At 32.9% G+C, this 17,607-nt stretch overlaps 1 protein-coding gene across 1 annotated transcript; it reads right to left on the bottom strand.

Moving 5' to 3' along the window:
* Positions 1-1,777: 1,777 nt before the first annotated feature.
* Positions 1,778-17,029, bottom strand: LOC145666792 (uncharacterized). Its single transcript, XM_081734350.1, has 2 exons — positions 16,977-17,029; positions 1,778-6,243 (listed from the first exon to the last, which is right to left on the bottom strand). Exon 2 carries the CDS (start codon positions 6,226-6,228, stop codon positions 4,717-4,719), a length of 1,512 nt encoding a protein of 503 aa, XP_081590476.1. The 5' UTR covers positions 6,229-6,243; positions 16,977-17,029; the 3' UTR covers positions 1,778-4,716.
* Between the last annotated feature and the right edge of the window lie 578 nt (positions 17,030-17,607).

Below are 17,607 nucleotides of genomic sequence, written 5' to 3'. Positions count from 1 at the left end.
TTCATATATAGTTCTGGTGCATTCTGTACAACAAATGTACTATTTGTATGTAGAATAATGTGAACAAAGGGTAATAGGTCTAGTGAAATTACATAATATCGATATGAGTTTAATAATGAAGTTAACATCGCATTTAAGATGCTAAGCAAAGACACGTGTAAAACTTGTGATACCATGCTACACATAGAACCTAGACCACCTGAATATCATATACATATTCGTAAAGCCGAAGCAGCCTACCAATCGTTGAGAAATGCAAAATAGGAATGCAAATACATTAATAGCAGCACCATAGTTGCTGTTATGGATCTGAATCAAGCACTTCCAACACCGTTGAAAAGCACGCGAACTGTTTTCTATTTGCGGCAGTTGTGGACATATTGTTTCGGGTTCCATTTCTGTCATGATGATTCTGCTGTCATGTGCATCTGGTCAGAATCTGTTGCTTCTCGTGATAGTGACGAAATTGCAAGCTGTATTCTTCGGTGATGATGCACCTACCAGAGATATTCGCAACAGACATAGGTCTACCAGTGTACAGTGATTCGTGCGTTGGGTAAGATAAATATTCGGTCATTATGGAACTGTGACTGTATTTGTTAGATGTCACCGACCTCCAGACAATAGAACATAGTTTTGGTTCTTGGTCATATATTCCTCCCGTGCGATGCTGATTTCGGTATCATTGAGAGAGCGAAGAGGAAAACAATTTGTGTACACCCCCGCACAAGTCACTCTGATAAAGACAGCGCTTATAAAGAAGCCATTTCAAGTCATCGAAATGACAACAGAAGACATGAAGATTGTATCAACTTTGCGGTATGTTCTGATATTTCGCAAGAAAACAGAAGATGGGAAAGTCTTCAATATGTGAGCAGCGACTGGCATGAAATTTATGAGGAGGCAACTAGTCCAGGTGAAATATATATACTCCACATGTGAGCCTTTGAGTACTCTACGTTTGCAGCGAGGAAGAGGACGACCGCGCTCTCTGCAAGATATGGTTTTCCTGAAGGAAGACCTATTCAGAAGCCTAAGTATGATAATCTAATGAGCATGTTAAACTACATTCCACCAATCCACCACAAATATTACAGATCTCTAAAATGCAATAATGGCGACAGGAACTACGTACGGGTAGAGGATATTGACAGTAGCGATCTCAAGTGTTAGTGTGAAGTGTCTCTTCAGGAACGAGTACTGTGTCCTGGGCTATGGTTTATTGTGCAGTATAATGTGTATGATACTCGTCTGCAATGTTGTGTTTACAGTGTGTACTGTTCTAGCATATTAGGGTGATGTCGTACAAAGGAAACATTTTTGCTCTCTAAATCATGTTATTTGAGTGGCTACACGAACATGTGTGGATTTCTTTCTCACTGAGTAGACTGCGTAAACGTTATTTGCAGAGACGAACATGGTCTACTCTGTTGTGTTATTCTGTACGTTACATACATATTCGCGTATTGGAACTTTCATTTTGATCCGTTAATATAGAAAGCTCGTATTGGTTTGGCAACCATGATCATGTGCATATCTTATGTTTATTTCTTCTTAAAGATGCATGATGATTTTTTCTGAAACATATCAGACCTTCCTCTAATATATGGGGTTGTAATTATATACCTTCCTTCCATAGTAAAACTTTTATCAGTAGCAACGCAAAACCTTCTGTTTCTCGAAAACATTAAAATGTGGGATACGCCCCTTTTCCACTAAGCCCCTCAATTGTAGACACGCTGCTATCTTCTTGGAATTAAACTACGCAGGAGTTTATGCACATGTTGCGGACATAAACTTCTCCGCGCTAAATTTCACAATCACTTTTTCTTTTCTTTCTTAACCACAAACGGTATACGCCTAAGTAACGAGGCATCAATTTCGCTAAAAGTAAAACTTGTATAATAAAACTTGTAAGAGTTACTGATGGCCCAACTCGATCAATTTGCACTGACCTGCACTTTGAAACTTAGTTGTTATCTTTGCTCAACCCTCCTCGGAATAAACAACTGCACATCGCGTCGCCAGTGCTGCCAATAACGTGAACAGTAATGTTGCTAAACGTAACTCGAAAAAGCACCACAAACCTTAATTTTAATAGAAATAATGCTAGTTTAGTCTCTAAATGAAATTTGAAAAGTTGCTAATTCCTATTCCAACAATGGTAAATAAACAAAGTGTTATCGCTAAAATATATTATTTAATCACTGGATCTAGGGACAGAATCGCTTAGTATGCACCACTGCTCTTGACAAATCATGATCTTCACAACTCAGCGGACGTTACCGAGTTCTCACTATCATTCAGCGGCAATTCGTCGAAAAGTCTCTATAATACCACCTGATGGATAAACATCAACTGACACCTAATTTTACGACGACGGCAGCCACTTCACTTTCGCTTCTTTGGCTTTCCGCTTGGAACCGAAAGCGAACCTATGCCTGCAGTCATTTCTCCTTCACTTCAGCCGCTATCCCCCAAAAGCCGACAGTGGACCGATTATAGTTGGCGGCAATTTGCACACGAGAGCCAGTGATAACTTGAGAATTTATCTTCGAACAGTGTTGCCAAATGAAATTTTTTGATAAAGGTGAAATTTTCGAAACTTCGCTTCGGTGAACTCTGAGACAATTTACAACCAGAGTTCTTAATATGTTTTAGTGTGCTACTAGTTAATTATTTCATGCCGAGTGACAGTTATAACAGATCCACGGTTACATCTTTTTACAGAGTGTACAATGTATATTAATCAGCATATATTTGATCATAACATGTCTCATTTCGAGTGAGAAACACAAAAACTATGATATTCTGAAATCATTAATTTTCTTGTTTTTCTTTCCGCAACGAACAAAGAGACTAGTCAGATGTGTTCGAGGCGTCTTGTCACTAGTGAACTGTTGATAAGACACAAAAAGTTCATGGGAACAATAACATTTTGCGAATCTTAAACCATGACTGTTCAGAAAGCCAAACAAACAATAGCACATTAAGAATTGCCAACTTATTCCAATTGCCAACTGACTATTTTTTGAATTGTTTTTTGTTTATCGTTAAAATAAACATTTATCAACGTTTACATTTTCCATTATAGTCAGTTGGAAATATTTATAGGATATTGTGAATCTTGAGAAACACTTATTGGACATATTTTCAAGAAGGTAAAAGCGCGTAATGGCTTTCAGTGTTGTTCGAACTAAGCATACCAGCCTAAGGGCAATTACAATTCACCCGTATATAGAGTTTCATGTCAACTAGTAACATCTTAAGAAGGCTACTACCAACACTGGAATTTTCCAGTTTTACTGATAACGCCCAAACCCAACGCTGAGAAACTTTGTATTCCTCAGGGACAGTGCATCCATGTACTTCGTCAATATAGAAGCCTCGTTAGGTCGTTCATCATTCAAATATAGCGCCATAATGTTCAACGTTTTATATTTATACAGATAATATAGTGAAAACACGCTAAAATGGCAGTTAATGGTTTTCATTTGCAGGAGGAGTTGAATCGTATCCTGCGTTGTTCACCGGCTGTGAGATTGCTGTCGATCTGTTAAGACAAATGTGGTAGTCCAGCCATTTATCTTCAAGCCGCTTGCAGAGCAAGTAGAATCATTATGACAAGGAATGGAATTCATCTTAGTCTCGGATAATCAGAAATCTCCGTCCGCCAGTCACTAAGTAAATTATACTTCCTCCCACCTGTGAAGTAAAGATCAGTGTATTTAAGTGATTCGAAGTGTGAGAATACTAGTAACAGTGCATTATAATAGTGACAAAAATGTAAGTTTTGCAATCACTCATAATCTTAGCATTGCGCTTAATGCGTGCAAATGTTCATGTTATGTTTTCATATATAGTTTTCTGGACATATATATCCAATAAATATTCAGTATCCAGGTAACGTATTCAAATTTCTTTTATATGATTGTTGACATTTCATGTACCTCCTTTACATCGTTGCATATACGACATTTACTAGTTCGAATACAATAGAATCTTAGCCTCTCCATATTTAATTACGAGAGTTACATTTAGATTTTGTATCTTAAGAAAAAAAGTTTTCAGTAGCTATTAGAATAAGTTCTGGACCTCTCTAATTCAGTTTGTAATTTGATTTCTAGTAGTTTCAGATTTAACAAAATCTTGATAAGTGTTCAAGTTCTATATTTTAACTTTAATATAAATATACAGTATTATTATTTGAGATTACATTCACTGTATACTCTGTTACATATTTGTAATGGTATTACCAATATCGCTAAATACATTGCGACAATTTAACAATTTAAAACTAAAAATGAAAAATACATCGAAGCACTGAGAATATTTAGAGAGATCTGAAGGTCGTTTCTCCTAATCAAGGCTATTTTTAATTCCAAGATTTAAAAAGAAATAATTATATAAAGATACAAAAGCAATGAAATGTTTATCGAAATATCTAAATATATTTGTGTAGAGATTATGATATAGGCATTCAAATAAAAACTTAAAAAATAAAATAATGAGTAATAATAATGAAAAACTTCAGGTAAGAAATAATTCTAAAATACATAAAAATGTTAAGTCAAATACAATAAACCAGAAAACAATTTAGCTACTCCTAAAGTTTCTAAAACAAATGTATTCAGGATCTTCCCTGAACTCTAATATTCATAAAAATGTTAGGTCAAAACAATACACTGAGCAAGGATTTAGCTACTGCTAAACTAACTAAATGATATGTAAATCAGGAGCTTCCTTGAAATAAAAATATATATCAAATCGCATTTCTGTAATTTGTTTCCGGATGTTACGTGCATCATTAGCACTTATGTTTAAACACCTTGTGATTGAGATATAGGTTAAACAATTTTCTGAAGATAAAAGATTTAAAATATGGCATAACTTCAAAGTTTGGCAGTTCGATATATGAAATGAGACTAGATTTGGCCAATAATTTTTAGATGTCACTTCATTTAACAAAACTTCATCAATATTAATGTCAGAAAACGAAATTACACGTAATGTTTTAGATTTGAGAAGTATTGGAGCGAAAGAAATCGTTGGGCCCATTATTTTTCGAATTCTCAGAACTCTTATACATTCAGGTATTGCGTAAATACTTGACATTTTACTGACATGTGTGAAGTCAGAAAACATGACATTTAATTCTATTAAATTAGGGCAAAATGATGCTAATTTATCTATATCTAGAAATTCATTCAATAGAAAGTCAATCTTTCGTATACTTCCACTGTATTTCAAGACAAAATCAAATAGTTCTGTATTTTCTCCTTCATCTGAGGCAAACAAATCTTCCACTATATGTATTTCTTCAACGGACTGAAGAGAAATCAATACATTCAGGATACTATGTAACACTTCTCGAGATACTGGGCTTGTAACCGCTATCTTAACTATTTGTGGACACAATTTAATCATCAGTGCCAGGCTTTCGATGACATCAACTTCCATTCTATAATGACAACCATTATTACAACATATGGTCACATTAGTCAAATCATAAATAGGATAATCATTGCCTGTATTCTGTTTGTCTTTGTACATTTTATATAAAGCAATTAACACATTCGGATGGTTGAAGTATTTAATCTTAGGGACAGTCTCTAGGACTACAATAATATCCTCAACCGATAGATCTGACCAGTATACGTCTAAACTAACAATATTTTTCGCTTTTCCCAAACAAACTTTATTATTGTAGGTACTCCACCGAGTGCTTAATAAATGATCTCGCATTAAATTATCTATAAATAACTTTTGTAAATCGTTATTCATAAAACACAATTTTTCCAGTGACCAAAGTTGAGTTGAAAGTATAATGGGAATTCTATTCGCAAACACTTTCTTGAAATTGCATCGATTTTTCATGTTGTTTTCCACAATAGCGAGTTCTTTCAAACTTCTACACCTATGCAAAAACTGAAAATCGTTTTCCGAAGAGAACATAATAATTTTCACAATTCTTGGTGTGAATAAAATTCTTGGATTTCGAATTTCCTTTTTAATCTGAAATTTTTGCAAATTGATATACCCTTTGTCTGATAAAATATTTAGAAAATATATTTCCATTAAGTGTGTGACGATTTGTCCTGGAAGATGATCACAAGGCCAGTACGTAGTTGAAGAAGAACTCACGCGTTCTATCCTCTTAACTGTAGAAACAGAAGCTTCAAGACTTAAAAAGTATAATGTTTGTGGTACCTGTTTACTCTGAGGCATGATTGTTTGATTATCCTGAAAGATAATGAGAGCATACTCTTAAAGTATCATGTAATAGAATTTTATTTTATTGTTAAAATTAGGAATAATTAGGAATCGAATTTATTTTATATATGGATGCCTTAAACTAATATCAAGAGTTTTTTTTTTTATTTGAGAGGAACAGAGTTGAGGAGCGCATTCTTTCAGTTGAAATGAACTTGAAAGTTTGTACCTTTTCTAGAACAATTAAAAGTAAATACTTACAAGTTGTTAGCAAGTAAAACTACGTTATGATTACGTTATTGTGATTAAAACTAATCAATATAAAACTATATAATAATAATAATAATAATAATAATAATAATAATAATAATAATAATAATAATAATAATAATAATAATAATAATAATAATAATAATAATAATAATAATTATTATTATTATTATTATTATTATTATTATTATTATTATTATTATTATTATTATTATTATTATTATTATTATTGGGTCGTAGATAATGTTAGACGAAATGTTTCTTCGAAAATTTAAATTAGTAAATCAGTTAAAATATCGAAGAAATATGAAATATCAAAAATGTTTCATACCCATATTACTTTGAGATAGAGCTGGTTTTCTGTTATATCCGTACGTTCAAGTGTATTCACCTCGATGGGTGAATTATTGTGTATACTTCATTTTTTTTTTTTTGGCTATTCCAACTTGGATAATTCGAACAAAACTTTACTCCTCTTGAAAACTATGTTAAAAACAAGTTTTAAAATAAACGTTGGTTTGTTTAGTGATTCGTTTTGTAGTTCAAGTTATTTAAGATAGCAAAACTAATATGAACCAATTAGTTATTGAAAACAATCATAAAAGACATGGGTAAATCAAACTTTTGAATTTCCTGTTTGCATAATTCGAAATAATACAATACAAAAATGTTTAACGTTGAGTGGACTGCAAAGAGAGGAATGCATTTTCAATTGGTTTTCAGTTATCCAGAGGCAGCCATAGGGAAGACTGACATAAAGACACAATGCATCTGATAATAATAAAGAAGACTAAGATGAGATAGATTATAACGTAAGGAAAAAGCATGTGCTAAACTCACCTGAAGTTTCAGAAATGATTGAAAATTTAAGAAAATTTAATGAATATCTACCAAATGTTATTAATGACATATTTCACACAATAAATGATGGCCGTGTAAAATAATCAAATGAAAACAAAACTCACTAACTTCTTTAAGTAACAAGAATTTTAGGAACAATCCAAAAAATGGGTTAAACAATTGCAATCTTGGCCAAAGATTTTAGGAATGATCCAAAAAATACATCAAAAGATTCCGATCTTGGTCAATAATTAGTTTTTGGATCAGGGGCCACAAAAGTTTGGAACGGCTCCTAAATCGGGTTTTTGTATTTTTTACGGAGAAAGCACATCATGTTGAGTTAAGTGATAGTTTGGGTTTGGCTACACTATATGTAGTTCTCCAGATATAAGGCGAACAAGAAAATGTTTGATTGATTGAAATATATTGAATTTTTCGGATTAGGGGCCACAAAATTTTTGAAGGGCCCATAAATCCAATTTTCATATTTTTTACGGAATAAGCACACCATATTGAGTAAATTGTTAGTTTCAATTACGCTACACTTGATCTAGTTCTCAAAATATGGGGCGTACAAGAAAATGTTTGATTGTATGAAATATATTCAACTTTTTGAATCAGGGGTCCCAAAATTCTTGAACGGTCCCTAAATCGAGTTTCCATATTTTTTTAATGGAATAAGCACATCATACTGAGTAAATTGTTAGTTTTGGTTTGGCTATTCTGTATGTAGTTCTCAAAATATAGGGTTTACAAGAAAATGTTTGATTCTATGAAATATATTGAATTTTGTGGATTAAGAGCCATACAATTTTTGAAAGGCCACTAAATCGGGTTTTCGTAATTTTTTTTTAATGGAATAAGCACATCATACTGAGTAAATTGTTAGTTTTGTTTTGGCTACACTATATGTAGTTCTCAAAATATGGGACGTACAAGAAAATGTTGGATTGTATGAAATATATTGAATTTTTTGGATCAGGGCCCACAAAATTTTTGAATGGTCCCTAAATCGAGTTTTCGTATTTTTTTGCGAAATAAGCATATCATACTGAGTTAAGTGATAGTTTGGATTTTGCTACACTATATATAGTTCTCCAGATATAAGGCATACAAGAAAATGTTTCATTGAATAAAATATATTGAATTTTTTGGATCAGGGACCACAAAATTTTTGAACGGACCCTAAATCGACTTTTCGGTTGTTTTTTTTACGGAATAAGCGCATCATACTGAGTAAATTGCTATTTTTGGTTTCGCTACACTGTATGTAGTTCTCGAGATATAAGGCCGAGAAAATTTTTGCGTGAAATATATTGGATCCTTTGATCCAAAAACAGATAATTGCGGTTGTTACTCTTGTGTGAGTGGTTCTGTCTGTTAATTCTGTGTTTGTAGTACTGTACTTTCATGTGTTTTTCATAGTATGTGTGAATAAGTTGTGTGTGATGGCTTTTGTTTGTTTGCGGTGTTGAACTCACGTAAACAATATGTTGACTTAAAGGTAAAATCTACTGAATGTCAGGTGCAGTAGTTTTCTTTGCTTGATTTTAAGTAGTTAAAATGCATATTTTTGGATATTTCGAATTTTGGATGATTTAATATTTCGTGTCCGCTTGGACTTCAAATTAAAAGGAGTCTATTGAATATATATAGAATTAAATTCCATTATCTCTCTTTCTCTCTCTCGATATATATATATGTATAACAGGTTTCAGATACAGCACTAGGCCATTTTACACTGAAACATTTTAACAATTTGATAACATAACAATTTAATTACAATTTGAAGTCAAGATGGTACAGCACTACAGCGACATTACAAAAATAGCTTATTTATAGATGATCTGAAAGTATACTCACTTGAAAAAACGTCTACAGTTTTCGGTAACTGATTATAGGTACTGACAATTCGGTTTAGAAGAGACCTTTGGACAATATTAACTCTCGCCTCTCGACTGTAAAAGAAATCACTAGATCGTGTTCTTCTAGCGGTTACGCAAAAAATGATCTGACTTAACAACTGTTCACTTGATATGTGGCCATTGCATTTTTTTGGAAAAATATTAGATCAGAAATTTTGTTTCTCACTAGGGGAGAATTGATATTGAGGGATTTTAAAACGTCATTTTTTGGAAGTGTTCGGAGTTGATGTACTCGGTAGGATACAATGACTAAAAAGAAATTAATTACGGGATTCAATTTTTTTTAATGAGTAGGGCAGGCCATAGACCAGATAGGAGAACAGTAGTCAATAGTGGGAGCAACATACGACTTATAGAACAAGCTTAAGGAATTAGGATTTTTTATGTCAGTGAAGCGATAAAGGAGTCCCAGTTTTCTCATAGCAGTACAAGATATTGTGCTTATATGATCCGCAAAAGTAAGCTTACTGTCAATGATAACACCAAGATCTCTGAAAGAGGAGACAGGGTTTATGTTCTTATGACCAATTTTGCAAATGTGTTTTATAGGTTCCTTTTCTAGAGAAATTGTAAGAGAAGCACATTTTTCGATCTTTAAGCTAAGTTTCCAAGAGTTACACCAGTTGAGAAGAATTGAAGCATCATGTTGAAGAGCAAGCGCATCGTACTCGGATTGGACTTTTCTGTAGAGTTTGCAATCATCAGCGAATAGAAGAATATTGGTAGAGGTGTTTGTGAACAAAGAAGGCAGATCGTCTATGTACAATAGGAATAGAAGTGGACCCAGAACACTTCCCTGAGGAACTCCAGAAGTTACGGGAATAAAATCAGAAAAGTAACCTGAAACTGAAACTCGTTGTGTCCTATTACTCAGATAGGTTTCCAGAAGACTAAGCAATTTGCCATGTAAATTGAATCTAGAATTGAGTTTGTATATAAGAAGATGGTGTGGAAGGGAAGCGAAAGCCTTAGCCAGGTCCAAATACAAAATATCGAGTTGAGAATTTTCTGAGATGCTGTCCACAGCATCGGGCAGAAGAACAGATAAATTAGTAGCCCAAGATTTTCCTGGCAAAAAGCCGTGTTGTGAGGAGTTTATAAATGGAGCAACAAATTGAAAGATCCTGTTTTTGATTATCTTTTCACAAACGAGTGAGAGAGGTGATAATAAAGAAATGGGTCGATAGGAAGACACATCATTTTTATTCTTACCAGACTTATGAATAGGAGTGATATTAGCGCTCTTCCAACAGGTGGGAAAGACACCTTCTGCAAAACAGCGATTTAGTAAATTCGAAAGGGGTTTGAGAAAGTGAACTGGCAATACTGCGTAGAAAGCAAGTGTAAATATTCTCTAGCCCTAAGGCGCGCTGCTGGGGCAATGTCAAAAGAAGAGAAAGTACTTCGGTAACTTCGGTCGGAGTGGTACTGATAGAAGTCAAAGATTCAGAACTAACAGGTTGAAGAGGTTAGGGGAAGGAAGGAGAGGAGGGAGGGGATGAAGCAAAGCTACTAGCAATATATTCATTAAATACCTTTGCTCTGAATTAAATTCAAAGTGCAGGGATTAAAACTTTAAATCAAACAATACAGAAAGCAGATTCTATAATTGTAATTCTACTGAATAAAATTAATTGAAAATTTACTGAATTTATTCTGAAAACTATCATTAAATAGAAATGAACTACGAATTTAATATAAGTCAACTTTATGTCAGTTATCAAAAGTAAGATCAACTGACTTCAGTTTTGGAAATAGTTCCGACTTTAAAAATGTACAAAATTTATATATTCCGGCAATTTCCAACATAAATTGAAGAACAGTTAACAATTTAATAAGTTAGATTCCATCCATAATATTACATTCAAAATTTTGCTTCAAAATATGAATATTATTGGACTTAATATAGTCTGCTGTTTAGACCATTTATCCTTTAATTTAGATACAAAGCAACTTTTTCTCTTGTATTTCGCTAGACTCTGGCCATTCTGATGGATGTAAATGGCGTCGCTTTTGTAGTTTAGGTATTTCACACCAAGTATTTAGCTTAAATAAAAAATAACAATCTAACCTTATTATTAGTAATCTTTGGTACAGTTTCGCCAATACAACATTGTTTTTATCGGACAGTTATACATTGGTCAGATTTTATTTTGATTTAAGTTTAATAAGTAGTTCCAAAACCAGGTTAATCGGTGTTTAGATAGAACTATCTCCGGGTCTGAAATGGAAGGTGAACTATTGGATGGGTAGAAGAAAGAACATATCTTGAAGCCAGCAAATAGTTTCCTTAAGAAACTGTTTGGAGGAAAGAAAAATGCGGATAGTTAAAGAAAGGAATAAGCTGTGAAACGCATATGAGTGCGGACACCTGATGATGAGATACTGCATCTGCCGCTGATATATTATCGAAATATAACACAGTACTAATAAATGTTTTCTCAGGTCATATTATATTTTTATTTAAGTTATATATAGTTCCGAAGTTGGAATGGGCAGTGATTAGATAGTTGGGTAACTTTGATTTGTGTCTCATCGAACTTTTTTTAAACTATCATAATAATACACGATTTTTTTAATAAATATAAATACCCACATAAAAATACTTTGGTAAATAATCTTTGTGATGGACAAACACTGTGTGAATAGCTTTTTTTAAGGGATTCTCCCTTTTCCTCGCTCCCCACTTTCTTCACTGCACCATTAGTTTCATTATTATCATCATGTTCCTTAGCCTTGGAGCATAATCGTGGGACGTTAAATTAAAAATAAATAAGTAACTCGCTACAACTAGCAGACTCATAATAAGACCACAGTGTTAGAAAGAAAAGACGATAACAAGTCACGTGCTTCTGATTTATAGTTATAATTTCTGTATGGCGTTCATTGATTTGTATTTAGACAAGTTATCCAGTGGTCCAGTTCCTGTTGCTCAAAACATATTTTTCATTCTGTTCTTTGGTCCAGCTTAATCGTAGAAAATACTGTTATTATTTTGTTTGTTGTAATTACGCGAAAATAAGATCAACTCTACCTTCCTTTCATGCTTTAAAGTAAATGTGTCGCTAGAATTTAAATACTATTATTACAGCTTTACATTCGTTAAATATAAAATTTCACATTGTTTGCTACTTTTTCAAACTCGTACTAATGTCCAGGGAAAAATAACTAATAAAAACTGTTTATTTTGTACTTTTTCTGACGATAACCATCACTATTTGCATGAATTCTGAAAAATCGGTGGCAGATAGATAGTATTTCTGAAATGGAATGACAAATTGGTAAAAGAAATCTGTAGCATAGAATATTATAATATACAATTTCAACTATTGCCACATATTTTATTCGCATATTAATTACGTTTCTAGGCTTTGTAGTATTGTCTGCCATGCAGCTGCTGTGAAGAAATGTAAATCACTACAGTAATTTGTGTGTTCACTTAAGCTCTTACTGATTCAATAACACAGAAAAAATCAAATCGCCTCGTAAGAAAAGTAGTTGTATGGAATTTTGAGAAGCATTCTTGTTTATTTCTTAGAAGTTAATTAATGAGAAATTACCTGGTGGGCAAACAGCATCTGAAACAAATGTAGTTACAACAGAAATCAAAGACGAATCTCGCGCACTATAGGTGAAAGTGATTACCAGTTATTAAGAAGCGATTTCTTTTAAGAGCTTTACAAAGACCAATTTTACCTGGGCGTTATTGAACTCCGGGAAGAATCATTGTGTAAACGTATTCTTTTGTTTACTGCATCTAATGTTTAATGCACTGATAACTGTAATGTTTCGGCGTTTCCTGACAGTTTACTCAGCAGATTCAAACAACTCACGCGCAACTTTTATGTTTTAAACATTTATAGGTTTTGAACAATACTACGACAAATTAAAGAAAATTGTAACATATAATTAACATTTAACATAGATTTAAGATTATAACAACAATTTTAAAAAATACCTGTTAGAAAAGAACAAAACGAGTCTTGAGAGCATAAATGTCGTATGTCCAATTTTTCTTAATATTGACTTCGTCAACTATTTCGATAGCTTGATACCTATGTTAGATGCACAAATATCATATGTCTACTGTGAAAAACTCCTTGGTAATACACAGTGAACAGATGTCACAAAACTCAAACTCACTGCTTTGCTAGGGAACACTTATCACTTCGAAACAGTCTCCTGAAAAACTTAGAAAACTGGACATATGATATTTGTGCTCTCAAGACTCGAAAATTTCTATAAATTAGCTCACAATTTCATGTCTTCACAAAAATTTTCTGCATATCTTTTTCATACCAATAATATTTTCAAACGAGGCTCCTAGTGCCAGAAATATTCATTATCATAGTAGCAAAATACAAAAATGAAATTCTGAGAAACCAGATGAATTGCCAATAAGTTGCCTGATTTGCTGAGGAAGGTGTCAGGCAATGCCGAAACATTACATTAAATACAGACTCAATAAATAAAAGAGTATCGGAGGTAGGAAATAAGAGTGCGTATTAAAATAATAATAAACATACTTAATTCTGGAATTCATATCTTAAAGTAATTGTTCAGGAAAGAATTGTTACTAATGGTAATGATTTTTCTGAAGATAGATGCACTAGCCAAATAAATAAGTAACGAACTACGTAACCCTTAAAACAAATCCATATATAAATAATAAATGGTTCACACTTCTGTGCCTAAACTTTTGTACTGAATTTAGAACATAAAAAGGAATTTGCAGTGTTTTTGTAGAAAATTGTCACTCCTTAATGCATACTTATCTGTCCGCTCTAACTAGGAACGTACTTGAACCTAAACCCACTAAGTGGGAGTGATGTATATATTTCTTGAAAGCTTGGGTCAAGGTAAGATCAATACCGGTTACCAAAATTGGGCAGGTCTCATTCATTCCGCTTGGGGGCAGTACTTCACTCATTTTTATTAAAATCTTTAAGCGTGTCCATAAAGTCCTGTTGCAACCCCGAAAAATCTGAAACGGTGAGACAGATATGATAACAGAAAACATGTCTTTCATCATTTCAAAAGAACAACGTATCAAAGTAATATAAATTGTCCCAGGGTCCCTCGCACGGTCCCAGACGGGGTCCAACTCAAATTGTTTAAATGGAAAGGGGGATCAACTTGCATATCTTATGAAAGTTGGTGTTAAATGAAAGAAGATAAATCAAGCCTCGACTCCCTACGATAAGCCTCTGCAAAATACCGGTGGATCAAAATATCAACACAATCTTCATTGCAAAATTCAAAAGGAGAGAGTACTATCTAAGTATCTTATTTCAAAAAGTGCTACATCTTTAAGTGATAAGATAGAATTCAAATAATTAATGTAAACGTCATTATCATGTAATTCACCGTAAGAAGCAATTATACACAATATAATCACCCTAACGTGCACATTGACAAACTGTCAGCACAAGGAAAACTAAAATTACACAATTTGAAATATATATACAATGTTCATTCTATTGTGACATTTACTTTCCTTATGTTCATTCTTGATAATGGAAGTGCACAATATTAATGTTTACAATATTGTAAAAGAAAGGGCAAAAAAGCAAGCCTTTGGAAATGTTCAATTCGGACCATATAGTTCAGATCTTTTCTTATATTCCCTACCACCTTTTCTTAAAAAAAAAAAAAAAAAAAATAGAAACAGTACAATAAGAAAATATCCAATTATGAATGGTTCAGCATATATTCTGAACAACTGTTAAACATTAATCCTGTTCATGTATGCAATGTTATGATACTTATATCATTGAATCAAACATTTTCGAGAATTATTTAAAGTTAATATTTAATTATGAACAAAGATTAGTATACTTTTCTTCTTTATGTGTTTTTTTTTTAGTTTCATTGATTAGAAATATTTAAAGAGAAACATAAATGTTTCGTTCACTCTAATGTTTGCAATTCCGAAATATTTTATCACTGTTTTCGCTTTGCATTTAGGTTCTTTAGGTATTTAAGCTACTTGTTGTTTAGAAAATAAAATGACGATCACCATGACAACGAAAAGGATGTGACGTCACACTATTTCAGTCTATAGGGACAATCCGTTAACGTATACGCAGATAACGGCGACTTTAACTGTGGCTATCTATATCCCGTATCCGATATATGCAGGCCCGTATTTATATATTGTGCTCCCCTGTGGCCTAAATAATCTACCCTCCCCCCTGCACAATCTTATGTCTCAAACAAGAAAACAAGCCGTAATTTTTCAAACATACCAGATGTTGTTGAGTAGCAGTTTAGATATTACAAGCTACAAAAGTTAAAACGTAATTTTAAATGGCCTAATTCTCTCAATGATGATTATGATGTGGTGTTCTGCCCTGACTCGAAGGTCTCTGGGAAAGGTGAACCCATGGTAGTTTGATATTCCCTTCCATGGGACGATAATGACGTACTAAAGACGGATTATTCACATTATTCACCGTCAGTAACGGTTTAATACCATCTATAATAATAATACAAAGAAGATGGCTGCAGCGCTTTCAATTCGAGAACCATAATAGATAAAAACACGAAATTTTAATATGTTTTAAAGCTTTCAGTGAAATGATCCAAATGACCTGTTCCAGGTCCATAGGTAACATCTGAGCAAAGATATGGGGATGCAAAGTCCCCATAAGAATAACATGGGTTTAATTTTAAAATAATCGAAAACGACCAATATTAGAGTTTAATTCATAGTTTTTGGAGTCGCTGAGATGAATCCATTTCAACGTCAAGATCATACCCAGGGAGGGAGCGAGATTTTAAAAGTAATCGAAAACAACAGATTTTAGTATTGGATTCATAATTCTCGAGGTCGCTGAGTTTAATGGTAGGTCTATAAGTTTTCATGATGTTCAAGTTCATCCTTATCCCTTGGGATCGTTGTTGGAGAGGGTAACTTTTTAAAAATAATCAGATAAGTTAGCTAATTAGTAACTACTGTAATTAAAGCGAATTAAACACATTAACATATTTTCTCTCCCTTGCACGGGACTATGCGGGTTTTAGCTTTAAATATTACTTTATTGTGAATCTTTTTAAAAAGCAAAAATTTTGCCGCCCCCTAAATTCTGCCGCCCTGTGCTCGAGCACAGAATAACACCTAAATACGGGCCTGCATATATGTGAGCAAATTTTTGAATTGTTTTCCTCTAACGGATAGTTAGAACAATTATCCCGACCGACTTTGTTAGTGGAGTCAATTCGTTAACATATTCACTGTTAACGGTTTCTTTAACGGTGGTTACTTGTAGCCCATGCACGTAAGAAATTTTTGCAAAATTTAACTACAGCTATTATCTCGGCTGATTTCGTTAATGGAGTCAGTTTGTTAACATATTAACAGATAATGGCTACTTTAATAATGGTTATTTATATCCTATATCTCATGCATATAATCAATATTGTTAAACTCTTTTTTTTTTTTTTGCAATAGATAGCTATAACGATTAACTCGGCCAGGTTCGTTAATGGAATGAATATGTTAACATTTTAACGGATAACGGTGATTTTAACGGTGGCTGTCGATAGCCTATATAGGCCTACATATGTCGTGATTTTTTCTACCGTCTTTGCTAGAGTTTATCTAATTGTTTATCTATTTTCCTATAATTACATTGTTAATCATACATATAATATACCCAGTTCTATTTTAATATTTTAACATTAGAATTTAATGAATATAATGCGAATATTCTCAAAGTATCTTACCAACTTATATATACGATTATATATTTTACTTTTTTCACTTTTTAGTGCAATGAATCGTTACACAGTATATTAGATCACAATTTTCTTTTTTATAGCTCTGTTTCTAGTACTGGCATTCTTTTAACACTTTCCACTCATAGTTCCATGATATTTTCATGTTGAAATCGTTTTATATTCATGTTTACATTATCTCATTTATTCCAATCCTGTACAATTATTGCTGATGATGCATCATTTAAAATATGAACTTTTCTCCTTATAAATATCATAGTGAGTGCAGGTTAGTTTAATTAGGTTCATGATATATTTATTTAGGTGGCGTCAATGTTAAAGCCTTTTCGATAAAACGAAGAAATGGAAGTAAGAGTACTGCATTAAGCGTGATCTAATGTTCATTTAAACTGCTTCGCTTATAATAGATTTATTAAGGTAGCGCGTAATGTTTTTAGAATTTTCAAAAAAAAAAAAAAAAAAAAAAAAAGAACATAATGAAGAAATGGGACTAAAACCGCTCGAAACCATTGATGAAAACTTATAATTCTTTCACTAATTATTTGCTTATTGCCCCACAAAATATTTGCAATTGGCGATATGAATATACTTCACTCGGCACAGGCGAAATTAAGGGGGC

The sequence above is a fragment of the Thermobia domestica genome, chromosome 12, assembly GCF_964235325.1.
Source record: "Thermobia domestica chromosome 12, izTheDome1.hap1.1, whole genome shotgun sequence".
NCBI classification, from domain to species: domain Eukaryota; kingdom Metazoa; phylum Arthropoda; class Insecta; order Zygentoma; family Lepismatidae; genus Thermobia; species Thermobia domestica.
This window is presented reverse-complemented; position numbering and strand designations above follow the sequence as displayed.